The sequence below is a fragment of the Panthera leo genome, chromosome D2 (genome assembly GCF_018350215.1).
Source record: "Panthera leo isolate Ple1 chromosome D2, P.leo_Ple1_pat1.1, whole genome shotgun sequence".
NCBI lineage: Eukaryota > Metazoa > Chordata > Mammalia > Carnivora > Felidae > Panthera > Panthera leo.
The window spans coordinates 45,636,318-45,656,908 of NC_056689.1; the positions used below are offsets into that span (position 1 = coordinate 45,636,318).

General features: G+C 37.1%; 1 protein-coding gene across 8 annotated transcripts in view; it reads right to left on the reverse strand.

Moving 5' to 3' along the window:
* Positions 1–20,591, reverse strand: part of PTPN20 (protein tyrosine phosphatase non-receptor type 20) — a 109,859-nt gene that overhangs the window by 70,440 nt on the left and 18,828 nt on the right. For 4 of the 8 annotated variants that reach the window (XM_042908084.1, XM_042908083.1, XM_042908085.1 and 1 more), the window contains one exon: positions 17,831–17,984. In XM_042908084.1, the coding sequence (XP_042764018.1) occupies positions 17,831–17,864 (34 nt within the window). In that variant the 5' untranslated portion in view covers positions 17,865–17,984. Of the gene's footprint in view, positions 1–1,475; positions 1,515–17,414; positions 17,512–17,830; positions 17,985–20,591 lie in introns of those variants that run through there. The other 4 variants (XR_006194419.1, XR_006194418.1, XM_042908082.1 and 1 more) reach the window with 2 other exon arrangements.

Below are 20,591 nucleotides of genomic sequence, written 5' to 3' on the forward strand. Positions count from 1 at the left end.
ACTATTGTACTTTCTGTTTCTATTGATTTGACCATCTACGATACCTCATACAAGTAGAATCATACAGTACTTCTCCTTTTGTGACTGGCTTATTTTACTTAGCATAATATCCTCAAGATTCATCCATGTTGTAGCATGTGACAGGATTTTCTTCCTTTTTAAGGTTGAATGATATTCTATTGTATGAATATACCACATATTGTTTATCCATTCACCCATTAATTCCCAGTCTTATCAGCTATAACTGACAGGCAGCATTGTATATGTTTAAGGTGTACAGCACAATGATCTGACTTATGTACACCCAGAAATGACTACCAAACCAGTTTAGTTAGCATTCAGCATCTCATACAGATCCTCTTAACAACTTTCACATACAACACACAACACTGTTAACCAGAGAGACATCAGGTTGTATATGACATCCCTAGCACTTTTTTATCTTATACCTGTAAGTTTGTACCTTTTGACTATCTTCATCCAAATCTCCCCCTCAACCCACCCCCTCCACTTCTGGTAACCACAAATCTGATCTCTTTTTCTAAGGTTTTGTGCACTTTTTCATTTGTTCAGATTCCACACATAAGTGAGACCACACAGTATTTGTCTTTGTCTCTCTGATTTTTTTCACTTAGCATAATGCCCTCAGGTTCCATCCATGTAATTGCAATAGAGGGTTTTCCTTCTTTTTTATAGCTGAATAATATTCCTGTGTGTGTATAGTTCCATTTTTTACATGTGAATATTTCATTTTCCCAGTACAATTTATTGAAGAGACTGTCTTTTCTCCATTAAATATTCTTAGCTCCCATGTAAAACAGAAGTTGACCATATATGCATGGGTGTATTTCTGGGTTCTCAGTTCTGTTCCATTGGTCTATGTATCTGTTTTTATGTCAGTACCATACTGTTTTGATCACTATAGCTTTATAATATAGCTTGAAATACAAAGTGTTATGGTCTTTTGTGGTGCCATATAAATTTTAGGATTGTTTTTCTACTTCTGTACAGAATTCCATTGGAGTATCAATAGGGATTGCACTGAATCCATAAACGACTTTGGGTAGTATGCACATTTTTAACAGTTTTAATTCTTCCCATGAACAGGGTATAACTTTCCGTTCATTTGTGTCTTCTTCCTTTTCTTTCATCAATGTAAAGACACAAATTTTAAACACAGACACAGTAAGAAACAGAAAGTCCAAATAAAGAAGTTGAATTTGGGTCAAAAATCTTGGAAAAGACATGCAAACAACCTCTAGGGCTCTATGACTTCACTTATACCAAATATTTCAGGAATAAATAATACCAATTCTACACAGAGAATTTCAGAAAATAAAAGAAGATAGAATACGTCCCAAAAACGCTTTATGACACCAGACATCCCCTGCTATCAAAAAAAAAGACAAGAATATTAAAAGAAAACACCACTACCTCTCATGAACGTATTTAAAAAAAAATAAGTCTTTAATTACCTGGTGCTGGTTCAATTAAATATCCATATTCAAACATTCCAGAAGGATCACAGATCTAAATTTGAGAAGTTAAACAATAAGCCTTTAGAAGAAAATATAAGAAAATATCTTCATGACCTTCAGAAAGTGAATATTCCTAAAACAAACACCAGTCATAAAGAAAAACATTGAAAAACTGGACTTCCTTAAAATTAAAAATTTCTCTTCATCAAATGATATTATTAAGAAAGTAAAAAGGCAAGAGTGCCAGGGTGGCTCAGTCAGAAGAGCATACAACTCAATCTTGAGGTCATGAGTTGGAGCCCCACATGAAGTGTAGAGACAACTTAAAAAAAAAAACCTTAAAAAAAAGTAAAGACAAACTACAGAATGGGAAAAGATATTTGCAATACATATATCCTATAATAAACTCATTTAAATGACACATAAAGAACTTCTGCAAATGGGGGCACACGAGTGGCTCAGTCGGTTAAGCGTCCAATGCTTGATTTTGGCTCAGGTCATGATCTCATGGTTTGTGAGTTCAAGTCCTGCAACAGGCTCTGTGTTGCTTGGGATTCACTCTTCCTCCGCATCTCTCTGTCCCTCCCCAGCATGCACACATACGTGTGTTCTCGCTCTCTCAAAATAAATATTTTTTTAAAAAAAGGACTTCTACAAATGAATAAGAAAATGAGAGTACTTAATAGAAGAACAGGAAAAGTGTTTGAACAGCTAACACAGATAAAAAGAATAGATAAGGAAGGATATGAAAAAGTACTTAACTTCACTAATCAACAAGGAAATAAAAATTAAAATCAAAATGTAATGTTACTACACAGCCACTAGGTTGACAAAGTGAAAAACACAAATAATACAAATAAGTTTTGACGAGGATGTGGAACCACTGAAACTTTCAAACGCTGCTGGTGGATTAACCACTTTGGAAAATTGGTAGGCATGGCTACTACACCTCAACAGATGCATACTTTATGAACCAGCATCTCATTCCTATGTATATATCCCCAATGTACATATATTCCTATGTATATATCCCCTATGTACATATCCTATGTATATATCCTATGTATATATTCACCAAAAGACATTTACATGGATATTCATAGCAGTACCATTTGTAATAAAGACTACTAACACTTTGTTTACTTAAAACAATGAATAAACAAACTGTAGTATATCCATTGAGTAGAATATTACTCAGCAGTAAGAATGCACAAGTCACAACTACATACAGTAACATGTTTGCATCTCACAAATAAAACATTAAGTAAAAGAAGTCAGACTCAAAAAAGTACATAAAATGTGATTCCATTTACATAAAGATCCAAAGCAAGCAAAATTAAACTAAGGTATTAGAAGTAAGGGCAGTAGTTATCCTTAGAGAAAGGGACTCAAAAGATGTAGTAGGATTCTGGTAACATCCTGCTTCTTAATCTGAGTTCTGGTTACAAAGGTGCACTCCCTTTGTGAAAATTCATTGAGCTTGTACATTTATGAGTACTTTATCATATGTATATAAAATAAACTATATTGAGATAGTACTTTATTGTATTTCAATAAAAATTCAAGGAAAAAAAGACAAGCTAGAAGCTGGGAGATTTTTGATTTATGTATTCAAGATAAGGTTACTAGCTATAAAATACAGAATATATGAATTTTTTAAAAAACAAAAAAAAACAGAAAATTTAAATGAAATGGAAATAGCCTAATAAATAAAAAAGATGACAACCTTGCCAGCATTCAGGAAAATGCTTATTAAAATAGTGTGATACCACTTTAACTGATCAGTTGGGAAAAATCATTAAAATGGATAACATTCACTATTGATGAGGGTTTAGGGAAATAGGCTAAAGGGAAAGTAAATTGAAATAGTATCAATCCCCTTAAATGTACATAAATTTTAACTAGAAATCCCTCCTCTATGTATCTCTCATAAAGAAATACTGACACATGTAAATATTGATCGAAGAACAAGGATGTTTACTGTAGTACTATTTGGGACAATAAAAATTTGGGGAAAAAAACCCAAAATGTCCTTCAATTATGGGACAATTAATAAATTAAGACATCCATAAAATGGAAATCTAATAGACCATCCTAAATTTCCCTGATTTCTATCCCACTGCCCTTTCAAAGGCTTTCAAACTTCATAAAGTTCTACTGAGTCAAAACAGTTTGTGACATACAGCACAGTAAGTTATAAATAATTAAATAACTAAAAATTAAATTAATTTTAATTAAATTAAATAACTAAAAATTAAATAATTAAATAAAGTTATAATAATTAAATAACTAAAATTGCAGGTTATATATTCATATCAGAAGTAAAGTTATTAATTTAATAATATTTTGTTAAGAGCCCCCTGACAGAAAGGCTGTGGTTTTGATGCCCTGTAGAACACTAATCAGTTTTATTTCTAATTCAGCAAAGTTATTTCGAAATGCCTTCCCTAATAGACAACACATACCCTGTTGCTCAAAATGCTCTTTCAACCAGCACTACTCCCTGATTATTTAATGAGTTGAATAAATTACTTGAGACAGCTTTTTTCCATATTTGGAAGGGTTTTCCTCTAATACAAGGTAGCTAAATGAAGTGACACTTGAATGCTGAGTGATTTTTCAAGCATATATGATTTTAACCTTTAGAAAAAAGGGATTGTCTCCTTGTCTACAATGCTTTTGAGAATTTTGTCAAGTCTGAGGCTTTCAAAATTTGATTTGAATAAGTGAAAAACCTTCAAGTTTACTAGACCTTGCACTTTTTAAATAACCTACCTTCTTTAAAAGAATGCAGGGCTCTGTTAAGAATTTTTTAAAACTAAAAAACCCGCTAGATTTACTGACCCACTTTTTGTGCCTATAACAGCTTCCTCTCTACTAATTTATATACATAATGGCATTTATTGTTACAATAGCATCTCATCGTCTAGTTAGATTTTATATTTAATAGTCTAGCAGTCTCTCAAGAGATTCCCTTATATGATTCTATTCAAACTTATATAGGCTCATATCAGATAATCAAGATTTCATCACTGAATACCACAGGTCATTCACAAGTTCAGCCAGAGTCTCCCTTTGTAATCTCGGATTCCATGCCCTGCCCTCTGGAGCACCACAGAACATGCCCTTTCACAATAGCTCTTGGCACATTTGTACACTGGTGTAACATCTACTATTAGGTTCTTTTCTCCAGGATTCACATCCCTACTTCCTTATTCCACTCCCTTCAATTCCTGTCTTATTCTACATTGAAAACAAATGTGATAAAACTTACTTCATGTCTGAGAAGTCCTTTACTGTAGCTTCCAGTGAGATAATTTGATAAGCTAATAATATGATGCTTTTCTTTTTTTTTTTAAGTTTATTTATTTATTTATTTTGAGAGAGAGAGAGAGAGAGAGAGAGAGAGAGAGAGAGAGAGAGAAAGGCAGCAAGAGAGGGAAAGAGAGAATCCCAAGCTCCGTGCTGGCAGCATGGAGCCCAACTCAGGGTTTGATCCCATGAACCAAACCACGAGATTATGACCGGAGCTGAAATCAAAAGTTGGACGCTTAACTGCCTGAACCACCCAGGTGCCCCAATATGATGCTATTCTGACTCTAATGCACAACCTGGGACCTGTTTTATTCACCCTCACTGAAAGCTTTTGGGATTTTCCCCTGTGAGTGGAAATTTTACAGTAATGTTCCTTGATGTGGTGTCTTTTTTTTCCTTTTGTTTCACTAGTACTTGAACTCACTCTCAAACCTAGAAACTTATGTCCTTCAGTCTGTGAACTTTTTAGTAAGTAGCTCCTCAGTTGCTTTTTTTTTTTCCTGAATTCCTATTAGTTACATGCAGACTATCTTGAATTCATCCTCTAATCTTATCTTTTCTCTATTTTTTATCTCTTTATCCTATTTTCTGAAAGATATATCTAACTTTATATTCAATTCTGATATTTCTGTTAGCAGTTGCTAAATTTCTAACAGCTCTTTTTATTGATTGATTGGTCCTTGTTTTGACAATCCTGTTCGCGTTTCTTGTTGCACTATTGTCTCAGTTCTCTAAGCATATTAATTACAGTATTTACTTATTTGTTTTCTACTTGCATTGTCTCTGAATTCATTCTTTTTTTAAATTTTTTTTAACATTTATTTTTGAGAGAGAGACAGACAGACAGACAGACAGACACACAGACAAAGCATGAACAGGGGAGGGGCAGAGAGAGAGGGAGACACAGAATCCAAAGCAGGCTCTAGGCTCTGAACTGTCAGCACAGAGCTCAACACAGGGCTCGAACCCATGAACTGTGAAATCATAACCTGAGCCGAAGTCAGACACTTAACCGACTGAGTCACCCAGGCGCTATCTGAATTCATTCTTTTCCCATTTGTTTATTTTACTCAAAGGCTTTCCTTAGATATCTATCTGGTGACCTTTGGCCATTCATTCATGCATAACACTAAGATATTAAGAAGGTGTGTGTGTGTGTGTGTGTGTGTGTGTGTGTGTGTGTGTCTTTGACTAGTAGTAAGTAGTCCTTGTTATATGAAAATTCAAAGACAGAGGGAGACACACATACATTGTCCTTTAATTGAGAACTTCCCAAAGTCTGTAGATGTTTCCTCAGAAAAGCCAATTTCCCCAGAGATAAATCCTCTGATTTCCTGCCTATGGTGTATAAACCTGGCTACCAGCATTGTTAACAGCTGAGTGGAGGAAAATGGACAGTTGATGGGAAGGAGGGAGGGAGAGTCTTAACCTTGTGCTAAGCACAAACTTTCTACTACCACTCCATTTTCAGTGTAGCAGCCCTCTCCCCTCCCAGTCCAGCCAACCTCCAAACCAAACAACTCCTCCACTTCCACCTCTACAGAGCAAGCCTCCTGTGCTTAGCCAAGGTAAGAAAAGAACAACTGTCTTGTGTCTGGCAAATTCTAATATTACAGGCTTTCAATAATTTTCCTGTTTCACTCAGTACCTTCAATTCCTGAATACTTCTTAGTTCTAATGCAAAAATCTAGCTATTTCTTATTGGCAGCTTCTCCTACCTCATCCCTTTCTGGCAGTGGGTTTCTTCTCCTCTGCTCTGCTAAAGTCATCACCCATCTGCCTTCCATCTTCCAAAATGGTTAGACTCTTTCACCTTCCAGTGTCTCCTCTCCTGTCAAGATGTCTGTATGGGTTTACATCTTTCCATTCCCTCACTACCTCTTTAGTAGGATTTCTAGAGGGAGCATACACTAAAGCCTGTACTTAGTCTGCCGTGTTTTAGTGCAAGGATTGCTCAGGTTCTTGTCTCCTAAATACATTTTAAACAGTTTACCTTGGTCATATTCAGAGCTGAATTTTTAACATAACAAACAAAAAACTTTAATTTTATTCTTACAATATTTTTCCTTGTTCCTTTTGCAAATCTGCTGAGATTACTATAGCACTTTCCCCATATGACTATTACAGGATAAACATTTCTATTACAATCTACCTGCATACAAATGTCCACAGTATATTGTAATCTTCTTGGGAGAGACCATGCTTTCTCTACTTCCCTTCCCTTCCATGTCTGGCCAAGCCAAAACATGCACTAGAAAAATGTTTGTGGAACGATGAATTTTGTTACCAACTGTCATTGTGTGGTCCATCTTATCACGTTTCTCTAGCAATAAGAGTACTTTTACCAGGTCTGGACAAATGCAAGGTGTTGGGCAACATGGAAAGCTTTTCTGTTAGGGTGTGGACTTCTATCACGGGTTCTAGATTAGTAGATTAAAATGGTATTTTCCCAAGACCAGGAAAATCCCTTGGCCAGAAGAAGAGTGCAAATAAAAATCAAAGAAGGAAAGGAACAGATCAAAACTGGAGAAGAGGCGCTAGGCATCTGTGCAAGGAATGAAATATGAAATGGAAAGTCATACAAGGCACAAGGCCATAAATTCTTTAATTTATGGTCCATGAAAATGAACACACATAAGAGACCCATTTTTATGGGTGCTCATGTGTTGTTTATGGGCAGACATAAAAGTTTAAAAGCACCAGGCTGGAGAGAACATCCTCTTGTCCCACCCTACTCATTCCTAGATTCCCTAGCCTTGGGATAAGGCAAGGTGTCCCTTTTTTGCTCAGTCTGAGATCCTGTCCCTAAAAAAGTCTGAACCTCAAGCTCCTATGAATTACTCTGGTGTCCAACCTTTTTTCCTCGGCTCAGGCACTGGAGCAGGCCTTGAAGAAGGCTATTTGTAGAGCATGTCCTGAAAGTCCGGGTGCATGGCATTATACACTGGCATATCAGAATGGTCAGGAAGTTAAAAACCAGGGAGAATGTGAATGAATTAATTAATGGTAGTAGAAAGATGGCAACCTTTATTACTTCAGTGATTTAGGAAAAATCCAGAATGTGGTTTCTTGAAGGGTCAGGTGGTAGAGATTTCACAGGAGTTGGGTAAGCCTGTGGGATTTTTCCAATGGCGAGCAAGGCTCGCCGAGGCCTAGTAGCAGCCGAGGCTGCTAGCAGCCGAGGCCTAGTAGCCTAGTAGCTAGGCTAGTAGCAGCCTCTGGTGTGGTATCCTATAAATCTTTCTTGTGGATGGAGACCCCTTGACCAATGGCCAGAGTCAGGATGATTCTAGAGAGAGGAGAACTAAGAGGGAAGGACATAATTATTATGAAAGATGTGTGGACTGATCTCATGACCTGCTGTACGTTAATTCAGCATTTATTTAGGAGCTATGCAGCCTGTCATTATACTCATATGAGGCACAGTACCAAATGTACTTCCCAGTGACTCCTCTAAATACCCCATCTGGCTTATTGATAAGGGGACATGAACTTAGAGAACCTTAAAAAGTACAAGGTACAAATGTTGTCCTTTCTCAGACACATGGGTGGGAAGGTGATAAAGAAGTATCTCAAGAAAAAGTGGGGTTGACTATAAAAACTAAAAGTGAACTAGCACAAAGAACCTACTGGTCTATTGTGGCCTGGACATTTACCATAATGAAAATGATGCTCTCTTCCAGGATCCTCAGGAACTAACAGAGAGTAGCATAAACTCTGGGCTAGGTAGCTAGCTCAGGGCCTGAATAATTCAGAATACCGGACCTGATGCATCAAAATCACCAGAAATTTCAGGTCACTGTGGTTAAGCTTTAAGGAGACTAAAACATGAAGAAGGCTGATGATCTTCACATAGACTTTGCCAATGGGACATATAAATGGCTAGTAAACTAGTTAAACTAGTAAATGAATCTCCTGTGTATTCTACCACTTTTGGAATCCTAAAAGGATGACTCCTGACTTCAGCAAACATTGCTAAATTCAAGCACCTATTTCACTTTGCAAAGGGATTCCAGGGAAGCTTCAGGGCCATGAAATTCTCCAAACAAATAATTTCCTGGGGTTTGGAGGTTTGGGTCATCCTAATCTTAGGGTAGCCAGGAAGGAGAACAATTACACTATCAGGATGAAGAAAGCTTCATCTTGATCCAGGGCTGCTCTAGATTACTCTAGATGGAGATTGGTTTAATCCCTCTTGTTCTTAGTGAAGCTCAGTTCTTAAAGATCATTTCATTCACTTAATGTGTCATAAGCTATCTGTTTGGTTCATCGAAATTTGGCATAAATCAAAACTGCTAATCTGTCATTTCTTTAAGGACAATATATTGCAGAAACCACAGATCAGGGGTACCTCTTTTGTTCTTTGATTTTTCCCACCACTAAGAGCAGCTCTGAAATCACGTTCAACTCAACATTTATTAAACATTATATATTTACAATATACAAAGCACTGAGCGTGCTTAAGCAAAGAAGAAAAAGACTCAACCTTTATCCTCAAGAAGTCTGTACTTCAATAAGGAAGTATAAAAGTAACTATAACATGAGACAATAAAACAAGCACTCAAATAAGAATATAAATAAAGGCTTAAGGGAGCCCAGAAAAGAGAATATAAATTCAGCTGGAATTCCATGAACACTATAAATGCTTTTAAAGGTGATTTGGAGACTGTGTATGTGACTACAGATTTTAATTCATTTAAAGTAATTTAGTTTTTAGTGGGGACGAGTTAAGTTGACAGAGAAGTAGGGGGACCCTGGGCTTTCCACATCCATCAAACACAGCTGTGTTGAGGTCAGATCATGTGGAACACTTAGGAAATCGATCTGTGGCCTGGCAGAAGGATCTCCACAGTTGGAGGGAGACAGCATAGCAGGTGCAAGGCTTATTTTAACAAACAAATCAAAGCACACCTAGTTAAAGGTCCAAACACCACATGACAAGCAAGAAGGAGCTCTGATTGACCAGTGGGAAAGGGCAGCCAAAATGCAACAGCAGAATACACACAGCACATACCAGAAACACTTCCTGAAGCGTCAGGCTCTGGACAGTGTGAGACGCCTTTTAAATATAGCAGTACTCTCAGGTGCAAGAAATATAACAAGCTTTCAAAACACACACGAGACAGAAACATAGCCAAAATGGCAAGATGGAAGAATTCCCCCCCAAAAGAAAGGTCAAGAAGAAGTCACATCCAGAGACTTATTCAAAACAGATATAATAAGTAAGGGGCCCCTGGGTGGCTCAGCTGGCTAAGCATCCGACTTCAGCTCAGGTCATGATCTCACGGTTTGTGGGTTTGAGCCCTGAATCAGGCTCTGTGCAGACAGCTCAGAGCCTGGAGCCTGCTTTGGATTCTGTGTCTCCCTCTCTCTCTCTGCCCCTCCCCTGCTCATTCTCATGCTCATTCTCTCTCTCTCTCTCTCTCTCTCTCTCTGAAAAATAAATAAACATTAAAAAAAGGTTTTTTTTTTTTTTCAAAAAAAACAGATATGGGGTACCTGGGTGGCTCAGTCAGTTAAGCTTCCAATTTCTGCTCAGATCATGATCTCACGGTTCATGAGTTCGAGCCCCATGTCAGGCTTTGTGCTGACAGCTTGGAGCCTGGAGCCTGATTCAGATTCTGTATCTCCCTCTCTCTCTGCCCCTCCCCCACTCTCTCTCTCACTCACTCTCTCTGTCTCAAAAATAAATAAACATTAAGAAAATTTAAAAAAGATAGAAGCAAAATATCTGAAGATGAATTCAGAACAGTCATATGACTACCAGCTGGGCTTGAAAAAAGCATAGAAGACAACAGAGAAACCCTTGCTTCAGAGATCAAAGACATAAAAACTAGTCAGGCTCAAATAAAAAATGCAATAACAGATGCAAAATTGACTGGATACAGTCAAAATGAGGATTAAAGAAGCAGAGGAGAGAATAGGTGATATAGAAGATAAAATTATGGAAAACAATGAAGCTGAAAAGAAGAGGGAAAAAAAACTATTAGATCACAAGAGGAGACTTAGGGAATTTAGTGATTCCATAAAATGGAACAACATCTGTATCATAGGATTCCCAGAAGAAGAGTGGGGAAAAGGAGCATAAGGTTTATTGGAACAAATTTTAGCTGAAAGGAAATCTGGGGAAGGAAACAAGTATTCAAGTCCAAGAGGCACAGAGAGCTCCTTTCAAAATCAACAGAAACAGGTCAACACCATGACATATCATAGTGAAACTTGCAAAATACAAAGATAAAGAGAATTCTGAAAGCATCTAGGAGCAAAAGTTTCTTAACCTACAAAAGTAGGCACACAAAGTAAGCAGCAGACCTGTCCAGTGAAATTTGGCAGGCCAGAAAGGAGTGGCAGGATATATTCAACGTGTTGAATGGGAAAATTATGCAGCCAAGAATTCTTTATCCAGAAAGGTTGTCATTCAGAATAGCAGAAGAGATCGAGTTTCCCAACAAACAAAAACTAAAGGAGTTCATGAACACTAATCCAGCTATGCAAGAAATTTTAAGGTGGACCCTTTGGGTGGAGAAAAAAAATGACCAAAGCAACAAAGACTAGAAAGGACCAGAGAACATCACTAGAAACATCATCTCTACAGGTAACAAATGGCATGAAATTTATCTTTCAATAATCATTCTGAATGTAAACAGACTAAATGCTTCAATCAAAAGGCATAGGGTATCAGAATGGATAAAAAAAAAACAAGATTCATCTATATGCTGCCTACAGGAGACTCACTGTAGACCTAAAGACACCTGCAGATGGAAAGTGAGGAGATGGACAACCATTTATCATGCTAATGGATGTCAAAAGAAAGCCAGAGGAGCCACACTTGTATCAAACAAACTAGATTTTAAAACAAAGACTGTAACAAGAAATGAAGAAGGGCATTATATCATAATTAAGGAATCCATTCATCAAGAAGAGCTAACAATTGTAAATATTTATGCCCCTGACTTGGAGGTACCCAAATATATAAATCAATTAATAACAAACATAAAGAAACTCATTGATAATAATACAATAATAGTAGGGGACTTTAACACCCCACTTACAACAATGGGCAGACCATGTAAGCAGAAAATCAACAAGGAAGTAATGGCTTTGAATGACACACTGGACCAGATAGACTTAATAGATATATATATTCAGAACATTTCATCCTAAAGTAGCAGAATACATATTCTTCTCATGTACATGGAACATTCTCCAGAACAGATCACATACATGGTCACAAATCAGTCGTCAACAGTCGTCAACATCAATCATACCATGCATATTTTCAGATCACAACACTATGAAAGTTGAAGCCAACCACAAGAAAAAAATTGGAAAGCCCTCAAATACATGAGAGTTAAAGAACATCCTACTAAAGAATGAATGGTTAACCAGGAAATTAAAGAAAAAAAATTCATGGAAGCAAATGAAAATGAAAACACAGCAGTCCAAACCCTTTGGGATGTAGCAAAGGCAGTCCTAAAAAGAAAGGATACTGCAATTTGGACTTCTCTCAAGAAGCAAGAAAGATCCCAAACACACTACCTACCTTACACCTAAAGAAGCTCGGAAAAAAACAGCAAATAAAGCTGAAAGCCAGCAGAAGAGAAATAATAAAGATTAGAGCAGAAATAGATAATATAGAAACAAAAAAAGCAGTAGAACAGATCAACAAAACTAAGAGCTGGGTCTTTGAAAGAATAAACAAAATTGATAAACCCCTAACCAGACTCATCAAAAAGAAAACAGAAAGGACCCAAATAGATAAAAATCACATTTTTTACCACAGCTGACACCACAGAAATACAAACAATAATAAGGGAATACTACTAAAATTATATTCCAACAAACTGGACAATCTGGAAGAAATGGACAAATTCCTAGAAACTCACACACTTACCAAAACTAAAAAAGGAAAAAATAGAAAATTTGAACAGATCAATAACCAGTAAAGAACTTGAATCAGTAATTAAAAATCTCCCAACAAGGGGCACCTGGGTGGTTGAGTTGGTTAAATGTCCGACTCTTGGTTTCGGCTCAGTTCATGATCTTACGGTTCATGGGTTCAGGCCCCATGCTGGGCTCTCTGCTGACAGTGCGGAGCCTACTTAGGATTCTTTCAGGATTCTCTCTCTCCCTCTCTCTCTGCCCTACTCACACTCTCTTTCTCAAAATAAATAAACTTTAAAAAAAAATCTCCCAGCAAACAAGAGTCCTGGACCAGATGGTTTCCCAGAAGAATTCTACCAGACATTTAAAGAAGAGTTAATACCTATTCTTCTCAAACTGTTCCAAAAGAATAGAAATGGAACAAAAGCTTCCAAACTCCTCCTACGAAGCCAGCATTACTTTGATCCAAAACCAGACAAAGACCCCACTAAAAAGGAGAATTAAAGGCTAGTATCCCTGATGAACCTGGACGCAAAAATTCTCAACATGATACTAGCAAATTGATTTCAATAGTACATTAAAAGAATTATTTGCCGTGGTCAAGTGGGGTTTATTCCTGGGCTGCATGGTTGGTTCAATATTCGTAAATCAACCAATGTGATACACTACATTAACAAAAGAAAGGATGAGAACCATATGATCGTGTCAATTGACGCAGAAAAAGCATTTGACAAAATACAGCATCCATTCTTGATAAAAACCCTCAACAAAGTAGGGACAGATGGAACATGCCTCAACATCATAAAGGCCATATATAAAAGACCCACAACTAATACCAATACTGGAAGTCTTGGCCTCAGTAGTCAGACAACAAAAAGAAATAAAGGGCATACGAATTGGCAAGGAAGAAGTCAAACTTTCAGTATTTGCAGATAACATGATACTCTATGTAGAAAACTCAAAAGAATCCACAGAAAAATTGCTAGAACTGATACATGAATTCAGCAAAGTCGTAGGATATAAAATCAACATGCAGAAATCTGTTGCATTTCTATACACCAATAACAAAGCAGCAGAAAAAGAAATCAAGGAATCAGTCCCATTTACAACTGCACCAAAAACAATAAGATACTTACGAATAAACCTAACTAACAAGGTAAAAGATCTGTACTCTGAAAACTATAGAACATTTATGAAAGAATTGAAGAGGACACACAGAAATGGAAAAGCATTCCATGCTCACGGATCAGAAGAACAAACATTGTTAAAATGTCTCTACTACCCAAAACAATCTACATATTTAATGAAATCCCTATCAAAATACCACCAGCATTCTTCATAGAGCTAGATAAAAAAATTCTAAAATTAGTATGGAACCACAAAAGACCCCTAATAGCCAAGGCAATCCTGAAAAAGAAAAGCGAAGCTGGAGGCATCATGATTTCACATTTCAAGCTGCATTACAAGCTGTAGTCATCAAAAACAGACACATAGATCAATGGAACAGAATAGGAAACCCAAAAATGGACCCACAACTATATGGTCAACTAATCTTCAACAAAGCAGGAAAGAATATCCAATGGAAGACTGTCTCTTCAACAAATGGTGTTGGGAAAACTGGACAGCAACATGCAGAAAAATGAAAAACAGACCACTTATTTACACCATATACAAAAATAAATTCAAATTGGATGGAAGACCTAACCATGAGACAGGAAACCATCAAAATCTGAGAGGAGAACACAGGCAGCAACCTCTTTGACTCTGCCATAGCAACTTTCTACTAGACATGTCTCTAGAGGCAAGAGGGAAAAAAGCAAAAATGAAATACTGTGACTTCATCAAGATAAAAAGCTTCTGCACAGTGAAGGAAACAGTCAATAAAACTAAAAGGCAGCCTCTGGAATGGGAGAAGATATTTGCAAACAACATATCTAATAAAGGGTTAATATCTAATCTATAAAGAACTTATCAAACTCAAAATCCAAAAAACAAACAACCCAGTTAAGAAATGAAGACATGAACAGACACTCTTCCAAAAAAGACATCCAGATGGCTAACAGACACATGAAACAATGTTCAACATCAACATTGTTGATGTTCAACATTGTTATTAGGGAAACACAAATCAAAACTGCAATGAGATACCACCTCACACCCATCAGAATGGCTAAAATTGACAACCCAAGAAACAACAGGTATCGGCAAGGATGCGGAGAAAGGGGAACCCTCTTGCACTGCTGGTAGGAATGCAAACTGGTGCAGCCACTCTGGCAAAGAGTATGGAGTTTCTTAAAAAGACTAAAAATAGAACTACCCTACAATCCAGCAATTGCACTATTAGGTATTTACCCAAAGGATACAAAATACATATTCAAAGGGGTAGGTGCATCCCAACGTTTACAGCAGCATTATCAACAACAGCCAAACTATGGAGAGGGCCCAAGTGTCCATCGACTGAAGAATGGATAAAGAAGATGTGGTATATACAAACAATGGAATATTACTCAGCTGTCAGAAAGAATGAAACCTTGCCATTTGCAAGGACATGGATGGAGCTAGAATATATTATGCTAAGCAAAATAAGCCAATCAGAGAAAGTCATTATATGATTTCACTCATATGGGGAATTTAAGAAACAAATTAGATGAATATACATATGGGAAGAGGGAGGGGAGAGAAGAGAGGAAAACAAACCACCACAAGAGACTCTTAATGATAGAAAATAAACAGAGTTGACGGAGGGAGGTGAGTGGGAGATGGGCTAGATGGGTGATGGGTATTAAGGAGGGCACTTGTTGTGAGGAGCACTAGGTGTTCTATGTAAGTGATGAATCACTGAATTCTACTTTGAAACCAATATTGCATTGTATATTAACTAACTAAAATGTAAATAAAGAAATAAATTTTAAAAAATAAAGTAACTTGATTCTTGCTCTGTCTTTTTTACTGTGGACTTTATTTTTTTTATTTTTTTAAGTTTATTCATTTATTTTGAGAGAGAGAGAGAAAAAGAGAGACAGCAGGAGAGGCAGAGAGAGAGAGGCAGAGAGAGAACCCCAAGCAGGCTCCGCACAGGGCTCAAATTCAGAAGCCATGATATCATGACCTGAGCCAAAATCAATAGTCGGATGCTCAACTGACTGAGTCACCCAGGCGCCACTTACTGTGGACTTTCAATCCATCTATATGTTTAACTTTTCAATTTTGCAAGCACACTCTTTCCTCGAGAAAAGAATATTGCCATTCACTAGGTGGCAATAAAGAACAAAGCTGTAAGTTACCATATACATTTAGAATCTAAAAAGTTCTGCCAATAAAATATGACAATTGCTACTTTCATTGTAATTTCTTTCAGGAAAACCCACCCAGTTTGGTCACGTGCATAGTAATTGCAAAGGTCTTGGGTAAATGGGTGCCTCAACTATCTTTTTGTGTGCTGTTTTTGTCCTTTTCAAAAAACCTAAAATAAAGGAATGGAGTGTTTAGAACATACAACAGGAAAGAAACTGATTCAAAATTGTATTTTAAAAGACCTCAGTAAAATGTATATGTTGATCATTATCTTATGTTTTTTTTTTATTTTTTTAAAACATTTATTCACCTTTGAGAGACAGAGAGTAATTGGGGGGGAGAGGGGACAGAAAGAGAGGGAGACACAGAATCAGAAGCAGGCTCCAGGCTCCAAGCTGTCAGCACAGAGCCCAACGCGGGGCTTGAACCCAAGAATCGTGAGACCATGACCTGAACGAAGTCAGACACTCAATCGACGGAGCCACCCAGACGCCCCAAATTTGATCATATTCTTTAGTAGAAGGTCAGAAGATAATTGACAGAACTGTTGGTGAGTCCATAGCTATCTCAAAAAGGAAAACGCAGAACACACATTAAAAAAAAATCAAGTTACACAGAATGAAATAGATAATCCTGAACAGTAATCATAGAAATGGAAGAGAAAAGGAAACTCAAGACATCATTTCATAAATTACCTTTCTTCTTGCTGTGATAACACCAAATATGGTGAGGTTACAGTAGAACTGGTATAATCCTGGTAATATGATTAACTTTTTCTGGAAAATAATTTGGCAATAGATAGTAAAAGCAGTACAAAATTCTTGGGGTGCCTGGGTGGCTCAGTCAGTTGAGCATCTGACTTGATTTTGGCTCATGTCATGATCTCACAGCTTGGGATTCTCTCTCACCCTTGCTCTCTGCCCCTCCCCAACTTGTGCTGTCTCTCTCAAAATAAATAAACTTAAAAAAAAAAAAAAGGCAATACAAAATTTCAGACCTGTTAGCTCAAGGAGCCCAATCCTGGGAATTTATCCTAAAGGAGGAATTCAACCAAAGAATAAACCTGCAAATGTTAACATGTTGTCAATAGGAATGTCTATGATGGAAGGAAAGAAACTGGAAACAACATATATGCTTGGATAAGTAATACCACAATGAGAAAAAAAGCTGTCTCCATGTCTTTCAGAATGTAGACAGGACCAGAAGGACTTCTGGAGTCAGAGGTGAAACAGCAGAGAAGCAGCCCAGCAAGAACAGCCCTATGTAGAGCTCTGACTCAGCCCTCTAGGCCAGGGAGTAACACCGATGACAAGGAGGGCAGTCTAGGAGAGGGACCAGCAGCTGAGCCCAACATGGAAAGAATGAGGACAGGTATAAAAGAAATGTTGAAAAATGATGGCAAGCTGCTAATGTTTGAGACAAGACAATGACAATATGGATCACCTGGGACACAGTGGCATCTCATCTAAACACCGTGTTAGTTATTACACACCAAAAGCCTTCCTTGTGTTTCTGTGCTTGTTTGTACTTTCCAAATTCTCTGCAATAAATACATATTACATTTATTATTATATATAATTATATATTACATGTTATATAGGTAACATTATTTACATAATTGGAAAAATGTTCTATGGAAAGAGTATAATAAAACACTAGAATCTATTCCTTGCTACTCAAAGTGTGACAGCTTGTTAGAAGTACAGAATCTTGGACTCCTGCACAGACCCAGTGAGTCAGAATCTGCAGGTTAACAACAAATTCACAGGTGGTTCCCACATGTATTTATAGTCTGAGAAGCACTGCTCTGGTTCCTTCTGCTCCACATCCCCCAAAGTGTGTGAGGCATGAGAACCTACCAGACTCTGCTGTGGCCTTCCTAGGTGCAGACATGTTGTCCCCACGCCCGGATTAGATGGGTAAAAGGCTTCTGCAGGTACTGAGCCTTGTGCTTTGAGAGTCAGGCAGAAGTTCTGATTAGTATCCTGGGGCCAGCACACAATTGTTGTTCACCTGGTCAAACACACAATGCAAAGAAATTTCTATTAGATTATTACTGATATTTACCCAGTCACTGTCACTCGATGACTTAATTCTTTGAATGCCACACTTATGCTAAAGTAGGTGTTGGGGATTCAATATTGAATGGATAAGAACTGACTACAGAGCCCGTCTTCAAATAGTTCATGTTCAATCTATAAAAAATCCTCAGATAGAATAAGCATGTTTTCTTTTCTAATCTTTGCCTGTAAATAATAGGCCTGTAAAATCATGGTACATTACTCCTTCTGGTTAAAACCTAGAGTACTTTTTGTTTGGCAACTTCTCCATTAACTACCTGCAAATGATATGGGATTGCTGTAATCTGAATCTAAAAGTTAATGTTTTGAAACATATTTTATTTTTTTTAATTTCTTTAAATGTTTACTTCTGAGAGAGAGAAATAGAGACAGAGCATGAGCAGAGGGAGGGGCAGAGACAAAGGGAGACACAGAATCCTAAGCAGGCTCCAGGCTCTGAGCTGTCAGCACAGAGCCTGACATGAGGCTTGAGCCCACAAACCATGAGATCATGACCTGAGCCGAAGTCAGACGCTTAACCAACTGAGCCATCCAGGTGCCCCTGAAACATACAAATTTTAGAATTTTGAGATATAGGATGTTAAAAAAGATTATTTAAAACATGGATATAAGGCAAAAAGGTAGGTGGCATGTCCTTTTAATGTTGACGTTGATATTTAACAGGCCTTTCCAAGGATTATCAATTATGTAGAGAATTGTTAACTATGACTCATTGTTTAAATCCTAGACTTAATAAAATTACATGTTAACCTATAGATTTTTCTTCTAGTAGGAAAGATAACATCATAGATTATCATCTATTGCCCTGTCAGACCTTAAACCAGGCTTTCTAAATCTAACCTAGAGTTCTTATTCTAGCATTCATTCCAATTGCCTATAAAAATCTGGATCATCAAACCTTCTCTGAACTACTTTCACCAACTTCCTGGTTTCTTCATTAATCAATAAATTGAATACAATCTCTGTCATGGTTTCACTTCATATTTTAATGCATCACACTTTTAATTTTATTTTTAAATGCTACTTTGATGAAAGGAAAAAAAAATCTCTTCTTTTTAAAAGGACAGCGGTGGCCTCATGACTGGTACTGTGGTAATGGACTTCAGTGGTGAGCCTTCCTTGGAAGCAGACCTGAGAAGTTAAAGACCTCACTGGTAACTAAGAACCACTGAGAATAATGCCCAAGTTTCTGCCTTCCAAATACATGACTGAAAATATTTAAAATGACACAATCTTAACTAAAGACAAAAAAATGAATATTTTTTAGAAATTTTGCCAGACAATTTTAAGATGCTCTTTGATAACGGGAGATACTCTTAATTAAATATCAGGGTTTAAATATGCTATATACTGGGGGCGCCTGGGTGGCTCAGTCGGTTAAGCGTCCGACTTCAGCTCAGGTCATGATCTCATGGTTTGTGGGTTCAAGCCTCATGTCAGGCTCTGTGCTGACAGCTCAGAGCCTGGAGCCTGCTTCTGATTCTGTGTCTGCCTCTCTCTCTGCCCCTCCCCTGCTCACGCTCTGTCTCTCTGTCTCTCAAAACTAAATAAATGTAAATAAATAAATTAAATAATTTAAATATGCTATATGCTGCATTCCACCAAATCAAACATATAAATGGTCCTGCACTCCAACAGCTCATCATCTTTATGTGAATATACACCCCCCCACACACAAGATCTCTCTAGCACACAGGTAAGTAGACTGAAATTCATATTAATCCATACCAACAGTCACCAGTATCAAATCTTTCATATAAGCCAGTACTTCTCCCAGAGCAAACAACTCTGATCAGAAACACATACCCATTTCTAGCATTTATTAGTGCGATGAGTTTGAGACAGCCTATAGAAATATAAAAATAAAACTGGATGAATTTCCCTTCTCTTATACTTGATATAGCATATCACAGGACAAATAGATAAAAGAATATCTTAATTAAGCTGATTAACATTTAATTCAGTTTGTGAGTTGCAGCTACTATAGTAAATCAGCAACAGCATAAGAGTATAAAATTCAACAAGTGTGTATTAAAGCCTAGAGGCTCTATAAAGTCTACAAAAGTAAATTACATAATAAAAAACAGAATCTTCACTTATTATAATGCAAAGGAAAACTTCTAAGGGAATATAGTGAAAGCTTCTACCATATTACACACCTCCTCCAATGCTTGACTAAGTAAGCCCCCATCAGGGCTTCCCCCCATAATTTCTGTTTTTTATAATACTTTCTGGACTCATCTCCCCAAGTTGAACCATAAACACCTTGAAGGCAGGAATTTTAACTTGTTGTATCTTCAGTGACTAACACATTCTACACACTCAAGAAATGTTTGATGGGTTAACTAATTATTTAATTCCATGAAAAATGTGTATGCATCTGCATAGCATGTCAAGAACTCTGGGAAGTCCCAGAGGTCAGATCCCTAAATTAAAAGTTTCTCTCCCAACTCCTGAAGACGTTTTCTACACTATAGAAAATCAAGGAATTAACCCTGAGAAGGGGGAAAACATTAAAAAATTATTACTTGCTTTGGGA